This window comes from Lichenostomus cassidix, chromosome 2 (assembly GCF_008360975.1).
Source record: "Lichenostomus cassidix isolate B80296 chromosome 2, HeHo_3.0, whole genome shotgun sequence".
In the NCBI taxonomy this organism is placed as follows: domain Eukaryota; kingdom Metazoa; phylum Chordata; class Aves; order Passeriformes; family Meliphagidae; genus Lichenostomus; species Lichenostomus cassidix.
This window is the reverse complement of record NC_139482.1, coordinates 142,869,023-142,889,877: the sequence shown is the minus strand read 5'-3', so window position 1 is coordinate 142,889,877 and position 20,855 is coordinate 142,869,023. Positions and strand designations below refer to the sequence as shown.

The 20,855-nt window shown below is 40.7% G+C and overlaps 1 protein-coding gene and 1 long non-coding RNA gene across 5 annotated transcripts in view; one reads left to right on the top strand and one right to left on the bottom strand.

The window, feature by feature from the left end:
* The window catches only part of LOC146442428 (uncharacterized), a 41,079-nt gene extending 25,234 nt beyond the window's left edge, over positions 1-15,845 (bottom strand). Inside the window, exons 1-4 of one of the 2 annotated variants that reach the window (XR_014850262.1) lie at positions 15,024-15,845; positions 14,563-14,681; positions 9,875-10,047; positions 5,766-5,863 (exon numbers count right to left, since the gene is read on the bottom strand). This is a non-coding gene — a long non-coding RNA (uncharacterized LOC146442428). The remainder of the gene's footprint in view (positions 1-5,765; positions 5,864-9,874; positions 10,048-14,562; positions 14,682-15,023) is intronic. The other variant, XR_014850263.1, reaches the window with a different exon arrangement.
* Positions 1-20,855, top strand: part of ASAP1 (ArfGAP with SH3 domain, ankyrin repeat and PH domain 1) — a 144,983-nt gene that overhangs the window by 12,834 nt on the left and 111,294 nt on the right. For 2 of the 3 annotated variants that reach the window (XM_085053573.1, XM_085053570.1), the window contains exons 2-3: positions 5,788-5,874; positions 16,520-16,649. In XM_085053573.1, coding sequence (XP_084909699.1) covers positions 5,816-5,874; positions 16,520-16,649 — 189 coding nt within the window. In that variant the 5' untranslated portion in view covers positions 5,788-5,815. Of the gene's footprint in view, positions 1-5,787; positions 5,875-15,938; positions 16,044-16,519; positions 16,650-20,855 lie in introns of those variants that run through there. The other variant, XM_085053571.1, reaches the window with a different exon arrangement.

Here is a 20,855-nt window from a genome sequence, read left to right as displayed (position 1 = left end):
TTTAATAATGACTCCTTCCTAAAAACACAGACAGCAAATGGTTGATCTTGAATTCAGCCCACAATCAGTGGCTATAGAGAATGAGTGGGGGCAGTGACAGGAGGGCTTGATGTCACATTCAGATTATATTATATTATTAATCTATTATCTATATACCTTGCACAGTGTATTTTGCTATAAACTATGTACTGAGTAAATAATTAAGCAGTGACTAAGCATACAGGGAAGGTGAGAAGCACCCTTGTGTGTTATTAATGCCTCACAGTCTTTAGAAGTGGCTTATAAGTAACTCAAAGTCTTAGACTGTGGATGGCAACCTTGCCATCAAATACAAAAAAATACCCTTGAAAGACCAGTGAAAGCTCTCCAGAGGTCTGAAACTGAGCAGCAGACACCCCGATTGGCTACTGCCTCCACAATGTGAAAATTCTTCCCTGAGCCCAAGAAACAGCTGATGGATATAGTCGGAAGTGATAACAAGGTCACTCTTAAGTGGATACAAGGAGATTTAACTCACAAGACCACCATCCTGAAGCCCTTAGACAAATAACAAAAGACAGGCTTCATAGACTAGAAAGTCCTTCAGTCCAAATACTTACACAAACCTTTGTCACATATCTGAGTGTTAAAGAAAATTCACCTCTGAATAGGACTGCAGAAAATGACCAAACAAGTACCCTTAAGTCCTCTGGCCCTCTCTGGTAATGTGCTATAACATCCTGTGGTGCAGATATAGTGCAAAACTGTTGAGAATTAGAATGTCTTAGAATTATGTTTTGCAGCATGAATTCCAAAGCACTATTCTATAGCACTTGCACAGCCCATCCATGATAATTTCATAATCATATGACAATTATATCACATGAGGTAGGGAACTAATTTCCATTCTAACAGTAATAACCATCTCCTAAAACTAGGTTCTTTTTTAATCAGTTGCTATTTCTAAAAGTACCATGCAAGAAAAGGTCTGAATTTTTAAGCTGATTTTCCATACATATTCAAATACAAGGGTATTTCAAGATTAATAGAATAAACCTCATACTTTGCCAATATATTTTAAAAAGTCAGGTGTAGTGACCTTAGGATTAATAACCCTCGCAGTCTGACATCAATCCAGTGCAAAACACTGGAATTGCTAATTCCAGATATTATTTATAAAGAATCAGAGAAAAGTAATGCAGTTTATTACTTTTTTTCATTACTCATTGTATGCCAATCAAGATGGAATTCAGGAAAATATATTTTATTTCAAGAAACCTATGTTGATATTTTTTCAGGTTTTGAATTTTCTTGGGTGAAAAAATCTATACTACTTATATGATACTTATGAACTTTGGTAGCACTGCTGGCACTAAACAAAATTTTGATTAAGAAATTAGAATTCTCCAAAGTCATCACCGTAATGACTGAATAGATTAAAAACTGAGCAATTGACATTCTCAGAAACTCTTATAAGTAGGGACTCATCATCAAGAGGACGTCACTCAGCTCTTCAGGTCACTCCTGGGCTCTGTCCTGAGTTAGTTTTCCCATTATTGTTTTCTTTCAGGATTCAGTCTATGCCTAAAAGCACGCATATATTTTGATAGTATATTTTTATGGAAGCACAGAAAACACAGACAGCTAATGCATGAGGCCAGGATGGAGCTTCTATTGCTTAGGACATTCTAAAATCAAGTCCACAGACAATTATGCTTGGATTTACTTCACTGAAGTTTGTTAGACCATATCTTAATAGTGTTATCCAAATCATGGATTAGGGCAAAGCCAAAGAACATATGTTTGTCGCATCCTGTTTGGATGATACCAGCACAGACACAAACAGAACAAGCAGACTTTGGCACGAAATGAAAGACATTTTCGTTAATCTCACAGTTGTTAAGGAACATGTCAGTTATCACTTAGACTGAGTGATCTAGTTCCATATTTTGCCCATGACAATGTCTTTAATAACCTTTGCAAAATGTGATTTTGAAGAGTCTTTAAATTTGTAAGATCTGCTACTCAACAGAACATAGAGCAATGACTTGATTCACTGCATTTCAAATAACCAGCTTATTTTTTTTCATTTGCAGGAAATAAGATTTTTCTACCTGCTTTATTTTAAAGCTTTTTGGGATATAAAAGCTTTCTGCTCAGTCATTAGCAGCAAATTGCAGAATGAAGCAGTACCCTACAGCATTTCCAGATGAAGTAGTCTGTTTATACAGAAACCACAAGAGCTATAATTACTACATGATCACATTTGTATAACAAGGTCAGATTTCTGTGATTCACATTATTGTTGGACATAAAGGGAGTTGATTTTCATCATGGTGGTGCACAACCACTATTGTGGTTATACCAGTGACTGTAGAAACAATATTAACTTTTGCTTGTTTGAGTTTTTCTAGTTAGGCTAACTCCAGGCACACAAGAAAACTGGCTGGTTAATATTTGCCCCAAAACAGTCAATAGACATGAAAAATATGGATTTATATTATTGCTACTCAGGTCATATATTCTACTATGAAAGAAAAAAAATCCTCCAAAACAACAAGCAAGCTAAAATAGGTCATTAAATGACTTACCCATGAAATCACAGAGAATTTAAGCAATACCAAATGCAGGTAATTAAAGAGTGTAAAAAATATTTCCTGATATTTTCCTCTCCTCTGAAAAATCCCCACATAAAATTTTTCTTGATTATTACCCAATATATTGGCAATTTTTATATTCTCTTACTGAGAACCCATTGGCTTTCCACAACATTTATCCAGTTCTGAAACCTTAAAAATATAGGGATTCAACTCATTATACTTATTAGTTGAGCATTAGGATTAGTCAAGCACTTAAATTGTACCAATTAATTCAATATAATTGTATGTATTTATAATTAGCCTCAAGAACAAATGCTTTCCTCATCTAAGGATTAATAGAATCTGCTATTGTATCATTGTATTGAGCTGAGTTGTCACCCAGCTGCCATTAACATCACCCTGTTCTCAGTTAGGCTCCCTCCTTACTTAAGCCCCAACTAGACTTTCTCTTTTCAGGTGTAGGTGTCCCTGGGTGAAAGGCAATCATATTTCTCCTGTTTTCATTGTTCTCTATCTGTTCTGGGCTTTTACATTTCATATACACTCCCTGCTCCCACTCACATATTGTCATATATAAGGATTTTACATAAATCTGGTAATGTTATTCACATTGCCTAGGACGGTTGGGAAGCATTGGTTTTGGTTTTTTGGCAGGGTGAGAAGCAGAGTCAAAATGCCATCTTGACACAGCTGAAATTCTACTACTGTCATTAGGTATTTAGCCTCAAAAGACTCTTCACCCAGACCAATCACTCTAATGGGTGTAGGGCTGGAGGAATTTGCCATCTGAAGGATGCCCTAATAAATTGTCCAAGGTCACCGAGTCAGTGTCAAACTCGCATGAGCTCTTTCATCACTGGGCCACCATTCCTCTCTCTAGGGCAGCCACATATGTTTCCTTTTCAGCGCTGTTTCTTGTCAATCAATGATGATAACTTAAACCAATTTTATTTCTTCATAAATATTTTTCTGGATTTTTTTGATTTTTAATTTTATACAACAGCTCATTGCTGTTGTATCAAGAGGCCCAAAAATGAGTAGGAGGCCTAGAAAGGGAATCTAATCATTCTAAATCACTGAGATCTAACCAAAAATGTTCATATAATGCTGCCTATAGCAAATGAGTAATTAAGCAATAGTCAGTAGCTTATTATAACAGACATAAAGAGATTCTGTGACTTTTTAGACTTATGAAAAATAAATTGCCATCAATTCAAAACGTAGTCGAATGTCAATCACAATTATTTGTAAACTTAGGCCAGCATCCAATTTAGAAAGTAATGAGCCATTTAATACCTTTTATTTCTTGCTTTGATTTGAATAACATAAACCTACATTGATGGGTACTTTTTTTCTTTGCCAAAAGAGATTAATAACATAATTAAAAGTAAGAGGTGTGCTATAAAATTTAACAACCAGCAGACATGTCACCATGGGTTGAGTCACATCTAGGGTTGCCAGTGGCTATGAGTTTGCAGTAAGACAGTGGTACTCAGTTGTCTGCCAGGGGAGGCCTTTTCCAATCCACAAAAACACAGTGCAGTGCCAGGGCCGCCTTCTAACAACTTTTTCCTGCATATAACACAATATTCAAGCATAATATTCTTGGTTTAAGGCAGATACTCCTCCTCTTGCATACTTGCCTTCAAATCAAAGGACACACCTCCTCCTTATGAGCACAGCCCATAACCATTTCTCCTCCTGCGCTGCCAAGCTGGTGGCATATCTGGTAAAACCTCAGATCCTTTCCAGCCAGCATGTAAAAATCTGAAATCTGCTGGTAAAAAAGATGTCTAACCCTCTTAATAATAAAAGAGCTCTTGACAACATCCCTTGAAAGTATCCTAAAGGCTCAAAAACAGAAAAAAGAGATAGTAACTAACATCCCATCCAAAAACTTGTATGTCGCAATTTTTAATTGAATCTCATATGCCTTCGAGACAGGGATTATTCTCAGTTATTTTGAATGTTAAGGGTTGGAAAACCTCCAGACCCACATGACATATCTGGAAACACAAAACAAACAGGACAAACCCCATAAACAAACTACAGAAGTCTCTGGGGAAATAGGTCAACAGGCGTAACATGATTTCTCTTAGACAGAAGGTTGAAAAAAAAGCCTCATAGAGAAGGATTCATGCTTTTCCTCAAGGAATCAAGGCTTCAAGTTATGTGCTCAAATGAAAATAGGCAGACTGGTCAAGCAAAGGGTGTAATCTGGGGATGGTGTCTCTCCCACTCCGCTGCTACCTGGGCCCCTCTGTTTTACTCTGATCTCATTCTTATGGGTCCTTGTCTCCTCTCCCACCTGCCAGCTCATTCAGTCCACATCTCTGTGTCTCATGGGGCTTGTCCCAGCCTCCCTGCTCTACCATCTCAAGAAAATGGCTTCTGTGTAGTATTCTCCTTTCCAGCACCCATATCTGGCCTCAAGACCCTGGTAAACTTTTTCCAACTCGTCCCTTTGGACCAAACATAAAGATTAGCTCAGAATGTCTGAAAATGAAAGGTATGTGCCAGCCCTACTCACCTGTTCAGGGCTCTGCAGCACCTCTAGGACCTTCCTTTCCCCACAGGAATGCAATTCTTAAACTGGAAAGAGTATGCAATACAACGGCAGAAAAACCTGATGAAAAACTGTGAGACCACTTGTCCATATCCTGCTATGACTCTCTCCCCATGCCCTCCTACCCTCTCCTACAGGCAGGATTACTCCCCATCAGAACACTTCTTGCTCCCAGTCTCTCTATCCTTCAGATATTATCTCCATCCTCCTAAAAAAGATCAGTCTGGTGCATACACCTGACATGGAAATTTTCAGCCTGAATGGTTAGACTGAAGTTATATCAGAAAACAGGGTCTTCTGAAGTGTCAGACAACTTGGACAGGCGATGTTACCAGCACTGCAGTCAGTGCAGCTGACTGAGCAGTTGCCACATTGAGTTAGACAGATAGTTTTCCCAGCCAGCCAAATGAAGATCTCCTCTAGTAATTTTTAACAAGGTATTCTTTTTCAGGGTATTCCTAGTGGATCTGTTTCTCACAATGAAACTCACAATATCAAATGTAGTAATAAAAAAAAATGTATGATAAACTGCCATCGCTGAAGAATTAACACATATTGTTTCAAACTGACTGTTTAAATAGGTGACTGTCAGTCCAATAGTTTTGGTCAGTTTTACTTACTTGATCTTTTCTCCTCATCTAGGTAGGCTTCTGGTTGTGACAGATGAGACATGAGATCTTCAGCATCCAGGCTTTCAAGTTTTTCTTCAAGAGATTCACTATGGAATCGGTAAGAAAGACAAAAGACATTAATATAAATAACTAGTTAAAAGAGTAAAAAGCAGACTAGATGTTTCATAAATTCTAATACCTGCCAGTGGGGTTTTTTTCTGCTTAATGCCACTTCCAACCTTACTACAGTCGGTGTTCCTCAAAAAGTCTAACCTATTGATCCTTTCAAGGATCAAAAATTCCAATAAATCAGTAAATTCTTACAAAACATTGACCACGTGAGCAAGTATTGGAAAAAACACTAACATTTATCACATAGTTTGTTCTGCTTTCATAGATTTCAAAGCTGGGTGAGGGGGGAGGATATACAAAGGACACTGTAACTCCTTTCAACTCATCTAGATCTGGTAACTGATGTTGTTTTAACTCTGAAAACAACAAATCTCTGAGATCAGCCTGAAATATCTATGGCAAGATTTGTGTGGGGGTTTGAAAAGAGGAGGGACTCTTTTTCGCGTGATGTAAAGTGCTGAATAGCACACAGTCGTCTAAATATGCTTTTGTTTATTCAATCTCTGGATGGTAAGTGCTCTTGTTTGAAAGTTTTCGCTCTCTTTCACTGAACCACTAAAAGCTACATTTGGATTGCCTGACTTGAATCCCCTACAACAACAATATGGATGGTTAAGGCTGAAGTTTTCTTTGTTCTGGGTGCACTGGCTGGAGCTAGCCTGGCACAGGGCACTGATCCTTGTGTGACCACGAAGCAGTGTGGGACTTTCATCTTTTCTTCCTCCCTGAGGGAATCAGTTGACCATATTGCACTCTAGACCGGCCAAGAGGGTGAATCATTGCTGCTGATCTTCTCAAAACTGAAGAAATCCTCCTTTGGTGCATTTGCTTTGTCACATGGACACACATATTTTTCCTTTTTAAGTCCACGAGGTCTTAAATAAGCAAGAGTTCAGAAGTCAAACAATCATATTTAAAAAAAAAAATTAAGCTACTGAGCTCAGCATTCCTATTTGATTTTGAAATGACATTTTTTGTGTTCTACGGCTCCTAGATTTCCTTGAAGGAATAAAATAAAACACAACCACCACCAAGAAAATAAGTAATCGTAACATCCCTGAAATTAATAAAACCAAATTTCTACTGATCTCTGTCTTGACTGAAGCTCCTGAGGAGGTGCAAACCATCACTGAAACTTTCCCCATGACTGGGACATTTAGGGCATCTTTCTCCCACACTGATTATCTTGACAAAGAACAAGGTGACACTGAGCCTTTCCTATTCATAAGAGCAAAAAACTTATTTATCCTCTGCTCATTTTTATCTTCCCACAAAACTTTTGGGAACTGAAGATTTTTCACATCTTTCCTGCTGCCCTTTCAAATTTTCTGGGATCAGCATTGCTTTAAAAAAATCCTTAGAGGCAGAACAGATGAGCAGATGGTCACCCTCTACAGTAGTCAATGGAGAGTCAGTTAACTTAGGAAGCTGCAAGCTCAAATTCAGTGGTTAAAAGTAGAAGCAAATGAGTAATCAGAGAAAGGAGCTGCTGTGATGGACCTCTAGACTTAAATTCTGCATTTTTAAATTTCATTTAGCATCATGTGAACACTGGCCCAACAGAAATTTGGTTCACTCAGCAAGGCTAGTTTCCAAAAACTTCCATACAGTTATCTGTCATCCTGGGTTTTAACAGAACCTCACAATTTCAACATTCAAACATCTACATTAATAAAACCTGCAAACTATAGTTTTAAATATGAGTAGTTTTGCTTGAGCATTAAAGCAGATATGCCTCAAATTATTTCAGATCTTATGTATTGTTAAACATACTGATTTCCTTAATAAAACAAACAAATATACAAACAAAATAAATACAGACAAAATAAAAACCCAAAAGGCATCACTCCTGAATTCAAAATTTCTGATGCTACATTCAAGTCTAGAGTCTGGCTAAGTGATGCATCCTTGAAAACAGTAGCTTATATAAGGGAAACACAGATGTGCTAGTAAGTTCAGTGGTTGCAAATACCTTTTTATAACATCCAACATCTGCAGATTTATTTCCAGCCTTTCTCTAACGAGATGTCATTTAGGAAATTGAGAAATGAAGTATGCTCAGTCAACACTATAAGCCAGCATTTTAAACTTCAACTCAGTAGGCCCATACACATTCACGTCTGCAAACTGTGTCTTAGCAAAGCTTGTGTAATGCCACAAATGACTTCTGTGTATGTTTATTATCATGGGGGTCTTAATCCCTCTTTGTCCACAAAGTAATGCCTTTATGCTTGTAGAACTATAATATAGAGGGATAAGCCCCTCACAAATCCAGATCTTTCTGCTTTATATTTTCACATCATTAAAAACTAGTAGAAAGAAACCCTTTCATTTACCTGCCAAACCTTTTTGTCTGTCCAAAAAATGGCTGACAAAATTGTTTGGCCTGAGAGACCTTCTCATCCCTCAGCTGTTTTTTGAAACTCTTACAATAAAATATATATTAAAAATACTTAGCTCTGATATAGCAGTTTTCAGTTGGAAAAGCCCAGTGTGCTTTCACCTAGAAAATGAAATGTAATTGCCTGCATTCCACAGATAGAGAAATGATGCACACAGAAATCAGTTGCTATGTCAGAGCCATGAGTGGCAGCTCAAGAACACGATCCCAGGTCTACAGAGCCTTTATTTCATTCTCAAACTGCTTCCCAGGTTCATTTTGATCTGAACCTTCATTTTCACTGCAGGCAAGATGCATGCTGCCATCAGCATACATTTAGCAGCTTCGGTACAACCAGAGATGTGCCTGGTAATGACACAGCCATATCGTTTCCAGAGGGAAAGAGAAAATATTGAAATGTTTGCAATGTGGGTTGAGGCTTTATTTCATTCTCTTTTTATTTTGGAGAGCCTGCTATGCCAGCTGCCCTGCAACATGTTCATTTCTGCAGTATCACACTCCGATTTTAGTCATTGCTATTTCTCATATTAAAAAAAAAAAAAAAAAAAATCAGCTACTATTTCTCCTCTTTGGAAGGACTCTTATTTCTCTTGGTTCAATCAGAGTATCCCTTCATGACATAGTGGTCTCATCTTTTCCTTTGCAATCCTATTGCCACGGCCTACACTGCCAGTGTGGCTGCAGTGCCCTTCCCAACAATCCTCCAAGGATTTCCTCAGTGTCAGGAATGCAAGGATAATCATCCACAGGTTTCCCTGTGCTGTTCCTCAGCCTCACCAACACAGTGATGGTGGGTACTGCTGGAAACCAAATCCCTCATGGTCGGTAGTTCTTGCCTGACCGTATCTGTGAGTAACGAGCAGGCTCATGTTTTCGCTTGGGCAAGGGTTAAACTTGCCAGCGGCTCCACTGACAGTTTTCTTATCCATCAGCACTCATAAGAGTTTGGTATTTCCGGACTATCTAAAGACCAGTCCTTATAGAAGAATATACTGCTGAGATTTTATATTCTGTAGATGTTGTAAAAGTTGTATTTGAATCTGTTGTCTCCTGACACACAGAACCATAAAATATCCTGAGTTGGAAGGGACCCACAATGTCACTGAGTCCAACTCCTGGCCCTGCATAGGACGATCCCCAAGAATCACACATGTGCCTCAGAGCATTGTCAAAATGCTCCTTTAATTGTCAGGCATGGTGCTGTGACCACTTTACTGGGGAGCTGTTCCAGTGCCCAAACACCCTCTGGGTGAAGAACCTTTTCGTAATATCCATCCTAAACCTGCCCTGACACAACTTTAGGCCATCCGCTTGGGTCCTGTCACTGGGCACCAGAAAGAAGAGATCAGTGTCTGCTCCTCCTCTTCCCCTCCTGAGGATGTTTAAGATCACAATGAGGTGTCCCCTCAGTCTCCTCCTCTCCAGGCTGAACAACCCAAGTGACCTCAGCTGCCCCTTGTATGGCTTCTCCTCCAGACCCTTCATATACAGTATTACACTTCCTATGAACTGAAGTAAGTTCATAGTGTTAAATGAGCACCTCTAACAAAAAACCTCTGAAATAGAAATGCCGAATTTAGAACACCTAAAACAAGATAAAGAGGATGTCTGTCCTGAGCCTGATGCCTCTTACTGCAGGTGAGCCTTTTGCTGTTTTCTCTCTGGAGAATGCAGAGGTTGCAGGGGAACAGCCCATTGCTTGCTGTTGTTACTGGGAGCCTGGAATGCCATTATGTGTTTGTCTGCTTGACTCTTGATCTTGCATGACAAAACCAAAAAACAAAGGCAAAACTGAATCAGCAGATTAGTCAGCTTAATCTTGTGTAACTCAATGCTGCACTTCATTTTCAGTGCTGTTATTTTCAGCTGTCCTTTGAGGTGGTTATTTGAGCTTTCTTATCATTCAGGCAAGCTACTCACCCAGGACATTCAAGTAAATAAGATGCAAAATACAATTCAGCAAAATATTTCTGATGTTTGGATTTAATCTTTTTTCATTTTGTCCACATAGCGTTAAAACCACAAGATCTTAATGCTACTAAAATGTCATTTATAACGAGAACACAATGGGCTCTCTTTTTGCTATCATTTAAATATTGAAAGAATGCAAAAAGAACCTTCTGTTTAAGCCACTATTGTAAGTGCTAAAAGGTTTTTAAAATAACACTGCAGTTTCTGAGACAGTTGCTATCTCATTTTAAATACCAGATGAAGACAAATGCTGGGAGATGCCAATATTAAAATTGAAATCAGCTGATCCTTGCATTCAAAACAGTCGCAGCAGCAGCACAAATTGTTGATACAGCTTATGTAGTTCATAAGCTGTATGTATACACTGGCAGATACCGTCCCTTAAAAACCACAGAATTGCAATCAGCATGTTTGCTGGACCTGGATTTTGGTCTTCTTCATGTTCAGCAGTGTGACATAGACAAGAAGATTTCTCTGACTGGAAAGTTACCTGACTATTCTGTCCCAATAATGCAATAATTTAAAAGGTTTGTTTGCAAATGTCAAAGCCAACAATCTTCTTTCTCAAGCAGAAACACTCTGCAGTTTACCATGTAAGTTTCCTTCAAGCAAATTAGCACCAGTCACAATGTGTGATGTAGGCTTCAGTGTTTAAAATAGGCTTTGCCTTTTCCTGTGAGTACATCATGCACTTATGTGATATTAAACGTGTAAACATGCTGCAGGTTAAAATATGTAGTTGCTACATTTTGTACAAGGCTCAGTCAGCCGTCAGGACTGTCCTCTGAGAGGACTCAGCTCCTGGAGGTGAAACGCCTCCTGACTAAACATTTCCTGCTGAAGTACAAAGTGATGATGTTACTTGTCCCTACATAAATGGGGTGGTTTTGTTTTCCAAAATAAAACTATGAAAATCCCAGTAATAAAAAAAGTTTACCAAGTTTTAGCATGTGAGATATTCCAAAACCAAATGCAAAACTCATCCTGCTGAGATTCTTGTTGATTCGAAGCTTCTTTTATCCTCTAAGCCCAGCACCAAACTCAGATGAGAAGAGTTGATCTTCAGAAACATTTGTGGATATTCTAGAACTTATGGCCATACATTTAAATAAGTCTTTCCCATTAATGTCGTCAGAAGTTATCTGAAAATAAAACTATAAAAATGCAGCAACAGCAATTTACCACAGAGATGTTTTCTTGAGGAACCTCAAATCAGCTTTATCAGGTATCAAACACCATGGCTGTCTTATGTCATACAGTGATCTCATAATGGGAGTTAGGATCAGGAGGAGGATGGGAACTACTGCTGACTGCTGTGTTTAGCTGAAATGGATGAATCTAACACCAAACCGCAAACGTATTCAGGACAGCAGTATAGTAGTGAAACATAGCCTAAGGATATTTTCCTGATGAATTTTAACACACCACTAGCTCTGTTGCTATTTGCTGCTGAGCTGGTGACATTCTCTATGTGAAGATACTAAGGAGAATAAAAACAACTGTATAGTATACTAAGAAAAGCACGTGCATTTCAACGATTTGTTGTTTTAATTAAACACTAATGTCTAATCTACACCACTTTCAACAACAATAATAGCCAAGATGGGAATTGTGCAAGTCAAGAAGTGAGTGTAGTTGTAAACCTGTATTTGCATAAAGACATCATCATGTTCATACTTGAGAATTAAAAATCCTTAAATTTGACCTGTGAGATGGCATAACCTGGCATGACCACACCTGTATTAATCAAAAAGAAGTCATCTGCACAGCATCCATGTGTGCAGTGATTTCTTTCTCCAGCTACCAACTCACTTCACCACCACACAGACAGGTTGCAAATGGCCCTGGAGGCAGCTTGTCTGAACATGCAAATGAACACATTTGGGGCACAGCCAGGGACTTGGGTCAAGCTTGTTTCCAAAAACCAAGCAGCAACCACAAATGAGTTTGCATCTGTAAGTTTGCTTCCTATGCAGCAGGGAAGCATGACCTCAGGGTGGTCCTGGGGCTGCTCTCTGCAGGCAGCATAATCATATCCCACAGGAGATCCACCACCAGCTTCAGCCTAGATGAGGTGTTGATACCCTGAAGAGCTGACTAAGCATGACTAAAGCTAGACAGCCACAAACACAGCAGGGCCACAAGCTCATCTATCTGGCTCCTTATCTATAGTGGAAAGATAATCTTGCTGTTCTCTACCTCACTGCTCTGCGGTTTCAACAGTTAACTGCATTGATGATGCGAAGGGCTGTGCAAGTGCCATGTAGCTCTTCACCTCTGGCACATACTGGTTATGCTGTAAAGTTCATGATGACAACAGTCATCATCACATGTTCATTCCTTCTCAGCTCCTGTGAATGAACTAATGACCTCAATCTAAATATAATCTGTCTAGAGCACTACAAAATGAAAAATACTATCGTTGCTATTCAGTTTATTGCACAACACCTGTGTTGGTAGTTTGTGCTGTCACTGCTATGTTCCTTAGCCTCTCCCTAAGCAGGGTGTTGATCACCAGTATTGCAGAATTATTATCAATGTGCTGTAATTAACTCTCCTGTTGGCACTCACAATAAAAGCCAGGGAATCAAATGGATTAGTAGACTGAATCACTGGGTGGGATGGCAAGACAGCACAACTTCCTTGACTGAAATGCATCAGCAGTAAGGAGTGTGATTTCCAGTGCTGCCTGCATGATCCTCACTGGGGCTAGCTTGTCCAGGATGGACAAAGAGATGTATTTCACTGCAGAATACCAAGAGGAGTGAGATAAACATAACTTCATTGGCAAACCTTCCATGAGAAAAAGGCCGTGGCACAGCCTCCCCCAGGATCTAGCACAGACTAAGATAGCGTTAGAGCAGACGCTGTGAAATATAACTTTCACACTCTGATGATTATTCTTTGACATTTGTGAAGTGAAACAGTGATTTCAGTTAGCGACAATTTATAGAGAGGAGCATCTTACAAATTTAGAATTGAATTTAGATACTGATCGCAATTCAAAACAGGAAACATGGTTAAATCTGAAATTCACTAAATGCTATTTGAAATACTTACATAATTTCACTAGTTTAGACATAAGCACATTTTTACAGGCAGCTAGTATAATTTATTTTTATTAACATCAGATTAATTAACTAATTTTGCCTCCAGTGAGTTTAAGTGAAAATAATCCAAGCCTAAAGAGGTCATGCCTATAGGGCTATTTTCTCTACTAACATTTGAATAGGGAAAGGGGAAATGCTGCTTCTAAGCAGCAAAACAGAGCACCATATTCTCTTAGGTAAACAATTTCAGAATTGTCAAAAACAGACCAAAAGGTAATTATGATCTTCGTTTTTCATCTTTAGGCCTTGTGCCATTCTCTTTATTTACCAGTATTCTTCTGTATTCATCCTATTTTTTATATATTGCTCTTTTTAAAAGATCACTTTTTTTCCTGATGAGGAAACACAGAAGCTCAGCTGCGGTTACTCTCTGCTCTGCCTTCACTTTTGTCACTCTTCACTGCTACAGTTTCCCTGGCCTGTCTACTCCCTTTCTTAGTTGAACATGCTCTTCTATTCTGTAATTTAAATTTTCACACAATAGTATTAAATTATAATAAAAAATTATGTCTTTAGCAGTCCAGCTTCTGTCCACACTCCATATGGTGGGATTTCTTTGGGATAGCAGATGAGGTTATTTTTCAATCCAGAGATTAATGGTCAAGCTCAATAACTTCAGCCTGAAGAGGAACAATTCAACCCTAACAGTGAGAGTACCCAATTAATTAAATCAGTTTGTCCATCAGTGTGATGGATTTACCCTCACTTGAAATCTGCTAGCGAGGGATCAGGACTCTTCCTGACGTGAACACTGTGGCTGACCTGCAGACCACAGGTCTGGCCCAGGAACAGCTGTGTGACAGCCCATGATTGATGTTCTCCAGGAAATTACAGGAGACGACCACAGAGACCCTGTTTGGCCCTGGGGCCATATCCCTCACCCATCCAGTTTCCAAGCAGCCTAGTCATGCTGAAACAGCTCTTTTGGAAGTTACCAACTGCTCTTCCCTGGCCCAACCCCCCAGCCAGTTCTTCACTCTCCTTTCTATCCTGCTTTTGATGCCACCAGCCATTTTTGTCTTCTTGGTCTCTCTTCCTCCTCCTGCTCTTATGAACACGATCCTCAACTGATTTTCTTCCTACCCCTCTTGTCGCTTCTTCAGTGCTTCATTTTTTTTTGCCCAAATCCATTTCTCAGTGCAACTCCCACACAGTTCTTTTCTTGGCTTCCTCCTCCTCTTGCCTACTCTACCTTTCAGAGTCTCATGACGTTTAACAATCATCTGTACGAGCTCAGAGCCTTTGTGCCAGAAAGCTGGATCACGTGAAGCAGCAGCAGCAGCAATCACATGGCCATATGGAGGGCTTCTACTAAGGCAAAGAAATCAAAGAAACATGTTCAGGCAGGACCATTCCAAAGGAGCATTGGTCATATTTTTTCTGACAGAACTGCATACAAATAATTTTTTTATGGGTACACTCAAATCAGGTATCTCCGTTTTGTTCTCACTCAGGCATTGCAGTTTTTAGTTGATACTGTCAACTATCTTTGAGTTGCACAGGCATTTTATTAGAATTACATACAAAACCATACACAAGCCTAAGCACATTGTAATGCAGTAGGTACTTATATAGAGACTATAAAATCTTTTGAAATGGATACAGCCATACAATATTGCTCATTTTAAATTGTTCAGATTTGAGAATATTTACCATTCCTAAATGGCCCAGCTTCTGTGGAAAGAATCACAAATACAAGGAGTAGGAAATCACACAGTATGACTAAATAAACCACACTGATACAGCAGATGACCACAATTACTTGAGCCTCCTGAGACTTAGCCTCCTTTAGAAAGGAACATATGGGTCCCCAAAACTAAGCTTAAAAAAAAAAAAAAAAAAGAAAAAAAAAATCCTTAGAGCTATGTGTCAGTTCCTTGAGTTACATGATACAAAAATGGATACAGGATATGTTAAGTGTTCGGAAATAGTGCGTGTGAGAGCAGCCAGGGCTGCAAACCCGCCGTTCAGGGCTCAGCCAGCGCTGGGCTCTGCCACCCGGCCAGGGCAGCAGGGACTGCTCTGGAAAGGCTCAGCAACAGAACTAGTAACGCAAAATCAGCAACAGCAGCTTCAAGGGCTTCTTTGAATCAGAGTAGGACTTCTTAAAAATTAACTAAGTCTAAGGAGCGTAAAAACCTATGCGGCCAGACTGCCGAGAGGGATGGCTCCCTCAGCGGCGGCTGCACGAACCCTCGGCTCTGCATCACCGGCGGATGGGGCGCCGACCGGCTGTGACGGACTGAGGGAAGGGAAAGAAGAAACCAGAGACCCTCCGAGTCGCCCTGGGGGTTCCCTGGAGCGGCGCGGAGCCGCAGCCCGGGGCGGGAACGGTCCCTCCCCGCTGCCAGACAGCACGGGAAGCCAATCCTCCCCGCTTAGGGACATCGCTGCTGCCCAGCACCCCCGACCTGGTCAGCTTCCACCAAAAAAGCACTTTTTCACGATAAGAAAACGAAAGAGTGGCAGCCTCCCCCCTCACGGAGCGCGGGGCGGGGGAGGGGAGCGGCCGTCGCGCCTGCGCGGAGCAGCTTCCTCGTTGTCGCGCGTAGCGGCGGCGGGCGGCGCGTGCCCGTGAGCGGTGCCCGTCAGCGCGGCCCCGCGGCCCGCCGCGCCCGGCCCGGCCCAGCCCCGCCTCCCGCCCGCCCGGGGGGCGCAGCCCGAGCCGCAAAAGTCAGTGCTCGACGCGGGCGGCAGCGGGGCCGGGGCGGGGGGCGTGGGGGGGTCGGCGCGGGTGGGGAAAGGGGCTGAGCCCGGCGCGGTCGCCGCTCCCCTCCCGCCGCCCTCCCCGCAGCGCCGCGGCGGGGCCGGGCTGGGCTGCTCGGAGGCGGCCGCGGGAGCGCTCCCCACCGGCGGGGCCGAGCGAGGGGCGCCGAGCGGGGGCCTCTCCCCCTTCACCTCCTGCCCGGAGGAGGAGGGGGCGGCCGGGGAGAGGCTGGATGTAGAGGGCGAAGCCTCAGCCTCCCTCTGCGGCTCCGCTGCTTTGATGCTGCGGGTCTCTGCTGGCTGTTAACATCTTCTTCCCTCTGCTTTTTTTTTTTTTTTTTTCGTTTTCTTATTTTTTCCCACCACCTTTCTCCTCGGAACTTGGCTTCCCCTCTCTCCGGATCTGTGTGCCCGGCTCCTCCTGGGCTTTACCGGTGGGGCAGGATCATGCCGGACCAGATCACCGTGTCGGAGTTCATCGCCGAGACCACAGAGGATTACAACTCCCCGACCACCTCCAGCTTCACCACCCGCTTGCAGAACTGCAGGAACACGGTCACGCTGCTGGAAGAGGTAAATCGTCCACACCCTGCACCGTATCCTTCGTTCTTTATCCTTTTCCCTTTTTTTTTTTTTTGTTCCTTTTTTTTCTTTTTTTTTTTTCTGTATGCCTTTGAGAGAGCATCAGGGACGGGGCAGCACCACCCGCCCAAATCCACGGGAGCCAGAGGCGTTGGTATGCATGTAATCTGGTCTTTTAATTGTGGGACTTTGCCCTTGTGTTGAGCTAGTTACAGAAAGCTTTCCTGCTCTGGCGTCTCAAAGATTAGTGCGTAAAGCAGTTGTCTGAACTTAAATGTTGCTGTGGTACTTCTTGGCGTTTTCAGTGTTGTCGGTTGTTGCAGTAGAAAAAACTGCGTGAATGTTGGGATTTTTAGAGGGAAGATGAAGGGTGAGTTTTGTCTGGGAGCGTTAGTAGAGGTTTTCCCCAGCCACTCATTACATCCAATAAGCACAGAACTCTGATTGCAGAAATCTGCCAAGGGAGACTTGGTTTAAGAAATGAGGTAAGGATGAAGGGATGAATGTGGAGTGAGGGAAAAAGTATGAAAGCAAAATTGGTGGAAGGAGAGGAGCAAAATAATGCAGCAGAAGAGATTATACAGTCTGAGCATCTCAACCTTGAAGCCTCAGTGCTGGGGCTTTTTCATGCTTGTTATGAGCGTCATTTAAATGTTCACCCTGCTCTGCTGTCAAGAAATAGGCTCATGAAAATGGGTAAACTTCCAGAGCTGGTTTCCAAGGGATATCAGTCCACTGCTTCCTATTTGAGGTTTCAGACCTATGGACTAGGTCAGTGGTTACGAGGAAATGTCTTCCAAATGACTTTAAAAGAAGACAGTGTATAGTTCTTCTCTTGCCCTGTGCTTGCTTGGAGGTACAAGCATAATGATGCTGAAAGAATATAGATTTTTGCTGTTGTTGCATATATTGCAGTTAGTTGTTGCTTTGAATTATACACTTAGTTCATCAAGTATTTGTCAATTCTTCAGGAGCCAGCGCGTATCCAGGAGATGGATTTAATAGAGTCTTTTAGTTCTGCTGAATGTGTTGGCATGAGCAAAACATTTGGTATGCAAGGAAAGCGTATTAATTATTTAATTATGGTGTTTGCCTGATAGTCTTGGGTATGGAAAATATAATTCCATAGGCTTCAGTTCAGCTAAACTTGTAATAGAAAAACTGTCTATATTCAAAATTGTGACAGTGCTATTGTCTACAACAACTGACTAGAGTGGTTGTAAGTTCACATTTAAAATAATGTATTTAATTTTTATTATGTAACCTAGATTAACATCTATAACTTTTCCATAACTGTAACTGTCTTGCTTTTTCTTTTCTCTTGTAACTAAGCCATGGCCACTGATAGATTTGTCAGAAATCAACCTGTTAGGTTAGTGTTTGACAGAATTGCTGCCCCCTGGTCTTAACTATGTGGAATAGGTACAGCCATTGATATGCTTATTAGTACAGTTGACAGCATGCAGAGAGTTAAGTAAAAATATATATTTTGTCATCACTGGTGACTTCTAGGGTAAGAATACAGTGTAATGCTTTAATGGTTTGGGAGATACATCAATGCAGGCTGAATGTTATAATGCCTGTCCAAAGAGAAACAAAATGCAGAAGATAAATACAGAGTGTTCTGCACTATTTGTGTGGACTGTGCGTATTTTAAAAGTTTTCATGTCAGATTTGACAGCAATAAATCAGAGGAATGAAGATAGTGGGTGCTTCTCGTTTTTATGTTGCTATTCCTTGAATTTCTTTTGTTTGTATAACTGCTTTATGTGCCCTATTTAAACTGATTGCAGTTTAAACTGATTCTGAACTTGTTTAGCATAATTTTTTTCTTTTCTGTAAACATAGAAAAGGTTTATTTGGTGAGAAACAAGATATAAACAAGCTCTACAGTTACATGTGCAAAAAATATGCAAGTCTCCAAATTTATACTAATTTGCATGGGGAGATGCAGACGGTCAGGATGTGGCAGGCAAAGGGCTCCTTTGGAGTCTTTGAGTATGCAAGCTACAATTACAACGAAGACACAGTTTTGATGCTGCTGCTGCTGCTTTCAAGCTGGGTTGGTTTCTGTATGCCTGCCTACCTAGAGCAGTGGGTCCTGTGAAACAGCAGATTGAAAATAAATGGTTGAAGTGGGTGTTCTGCAGTTCCTGCTACTGCTGCTGTTGTTGATGTGTCGTGGATGACCAAAGAACTCCTCAAGCATCTTCTCAACTTAAATGTTGAGCCTGCTGTGTTAAGGGAGAGCTGTATCCTTGCAGCTGTTTGATTTTTGACTGAATGTTGCATCTGGGTTGAAGCTCTCTCTGGGCTGCTGCAGGCAGTGTCAGGCTCCGTGCTGTTATGACGCTGCTGCCTGAAGTATCTTAGGTCGTTACTTGACAGCTAATTTAATTCAGCACAACCTGCACCTACCTCAGTGACTATAAGCTAGTTTGTGGATTAACTAATTATTTGCTTTATTCTAAGGAAGGTTGCAAACTGGAAATATTTTCTGAACAGAAATGGAAGGGAAATTAAATAGATTTAGCAAAAGTTAGCTCTGTTTCCCAGCCTCTCAGTCTGGTGTGATTCCTACTGTAGCTCAGATCAGTGGTAAGATCAGAAACGCCTTTTCATAAAGAATGTGACAAAAAAGAAATAGTTTTGTGTGTGGGTGCCTCTGTCTAGTTCCCTGAAGTTATTACAAAATTGTGAACTTACTGTTCCTTCATCACAACTAACAAGTATTTCTGAAATAATAAAATAGGTGATGGACTCATTTGCTAATTTCTCACTTGCTTGTCTGTCAGTAGAAGGGCAGTCGGTTCAGCTGGGTGAATTGCTGTGTATTATCTCCTAGTTGCGACTCTTTTCCTATTATAATTAAAATTATTTTCACAGGAGATTTTTGGATCCAGATAGATGCAATTTGGGGATAAGTTTCAGATGAAAAATCAGAGCAGACATGTTTACTGATTCTGATGAGTTTGCATTCAGTAAGTTTTCAGTGGAAGGCCCAACAAAACACGAAGGCTTACCTCACAAAATGAGCACCATGAAAGTGCTCCTCCAAAGGACTTCTCTGTTCTCAACTTATTTAAAACAATAAAAACGGCAAAATAAAAAAGGCAAAATGAAAAACTTCCTCCACCCAAACTTTATTTAAATCTGTTGTAATATTATCAAAGACGATGCTAAGAACATGCTACTCCATAGCACTTTATTGAATTGGAAGGTTTCGTGCTACATTGTTTAAACTACTGAAACTTAGGAAGATTTGCAAGTTTTTTCCTTTAAAGAGACCAAGCTTAGATTTTTGTTATCCAGTCACACCAGATTAAAAAAAAGACCCTGCCTTATTTGTAGACAGGCTTAGGCATCTTAAACAGTAATTACTAAAAGCTGCAAGATTGTTTTATAATTTTTCTTTTTTTAAAGCATGCACGTTATGTAATTACCTCAAGTAAACACCCACTTTAAGGTTCATTCTATTGCTAAAATAATAGGGCTTTTTCTCAAACTCATAGAGGGAGAAACAAACCATTATATTGTACTATAGGTCTAGTTTGAAAGAATTTGCAATCTGTACTCCTTTCTCTTGATTTCTTCAGCGTTATCTTAAATTCATGCAAAAAAGATATTTTTAATATATTTCTGCATGCAGCTGGGAGATGTTTTTTACAATGCAACACCTTTCCTCTTTAGAAAGGCCCAGAGAGTTGGAGTTCTTCCACCTGTAGAAGAGAAGGCTCTGGGGAGATCTTACAGCAACCTTCCAGGGCCTAAAGCTGGTTACAAGAGAGGTGGACGTTTTACGAGGGCATGGAGTGCCAGGACAAGGGGGAATGGCTTTAAACAGAATTAGATAGAGCAAGAAATTTTTTACTGTGAAAGTGGTGAAACACTGGAACAGTCTGCCTAGAGAAGCTGTGGATGCCCCATCCCTGAAAGTGTTCAAGACCAATGTGTATGGCACCTTGAGCAACCTGGTCTTGTGGAAGGTCTCCCTGCCTATGGCAGGGGGTGGAGCTGGATGATCTTTAAGGTCCCTTCCAATCCAAACCATTATGTGAATCTATAATGATCATATGAAGAAGGAATTATTGCATATGTATATGGGTGATTAATTACTTTTTTGAAGAAAAAAGCCAAATTGCTAAATGTAGATAGATTACTGATACAGTCCCTTACAATACAGCCTCTGCTTTGTTC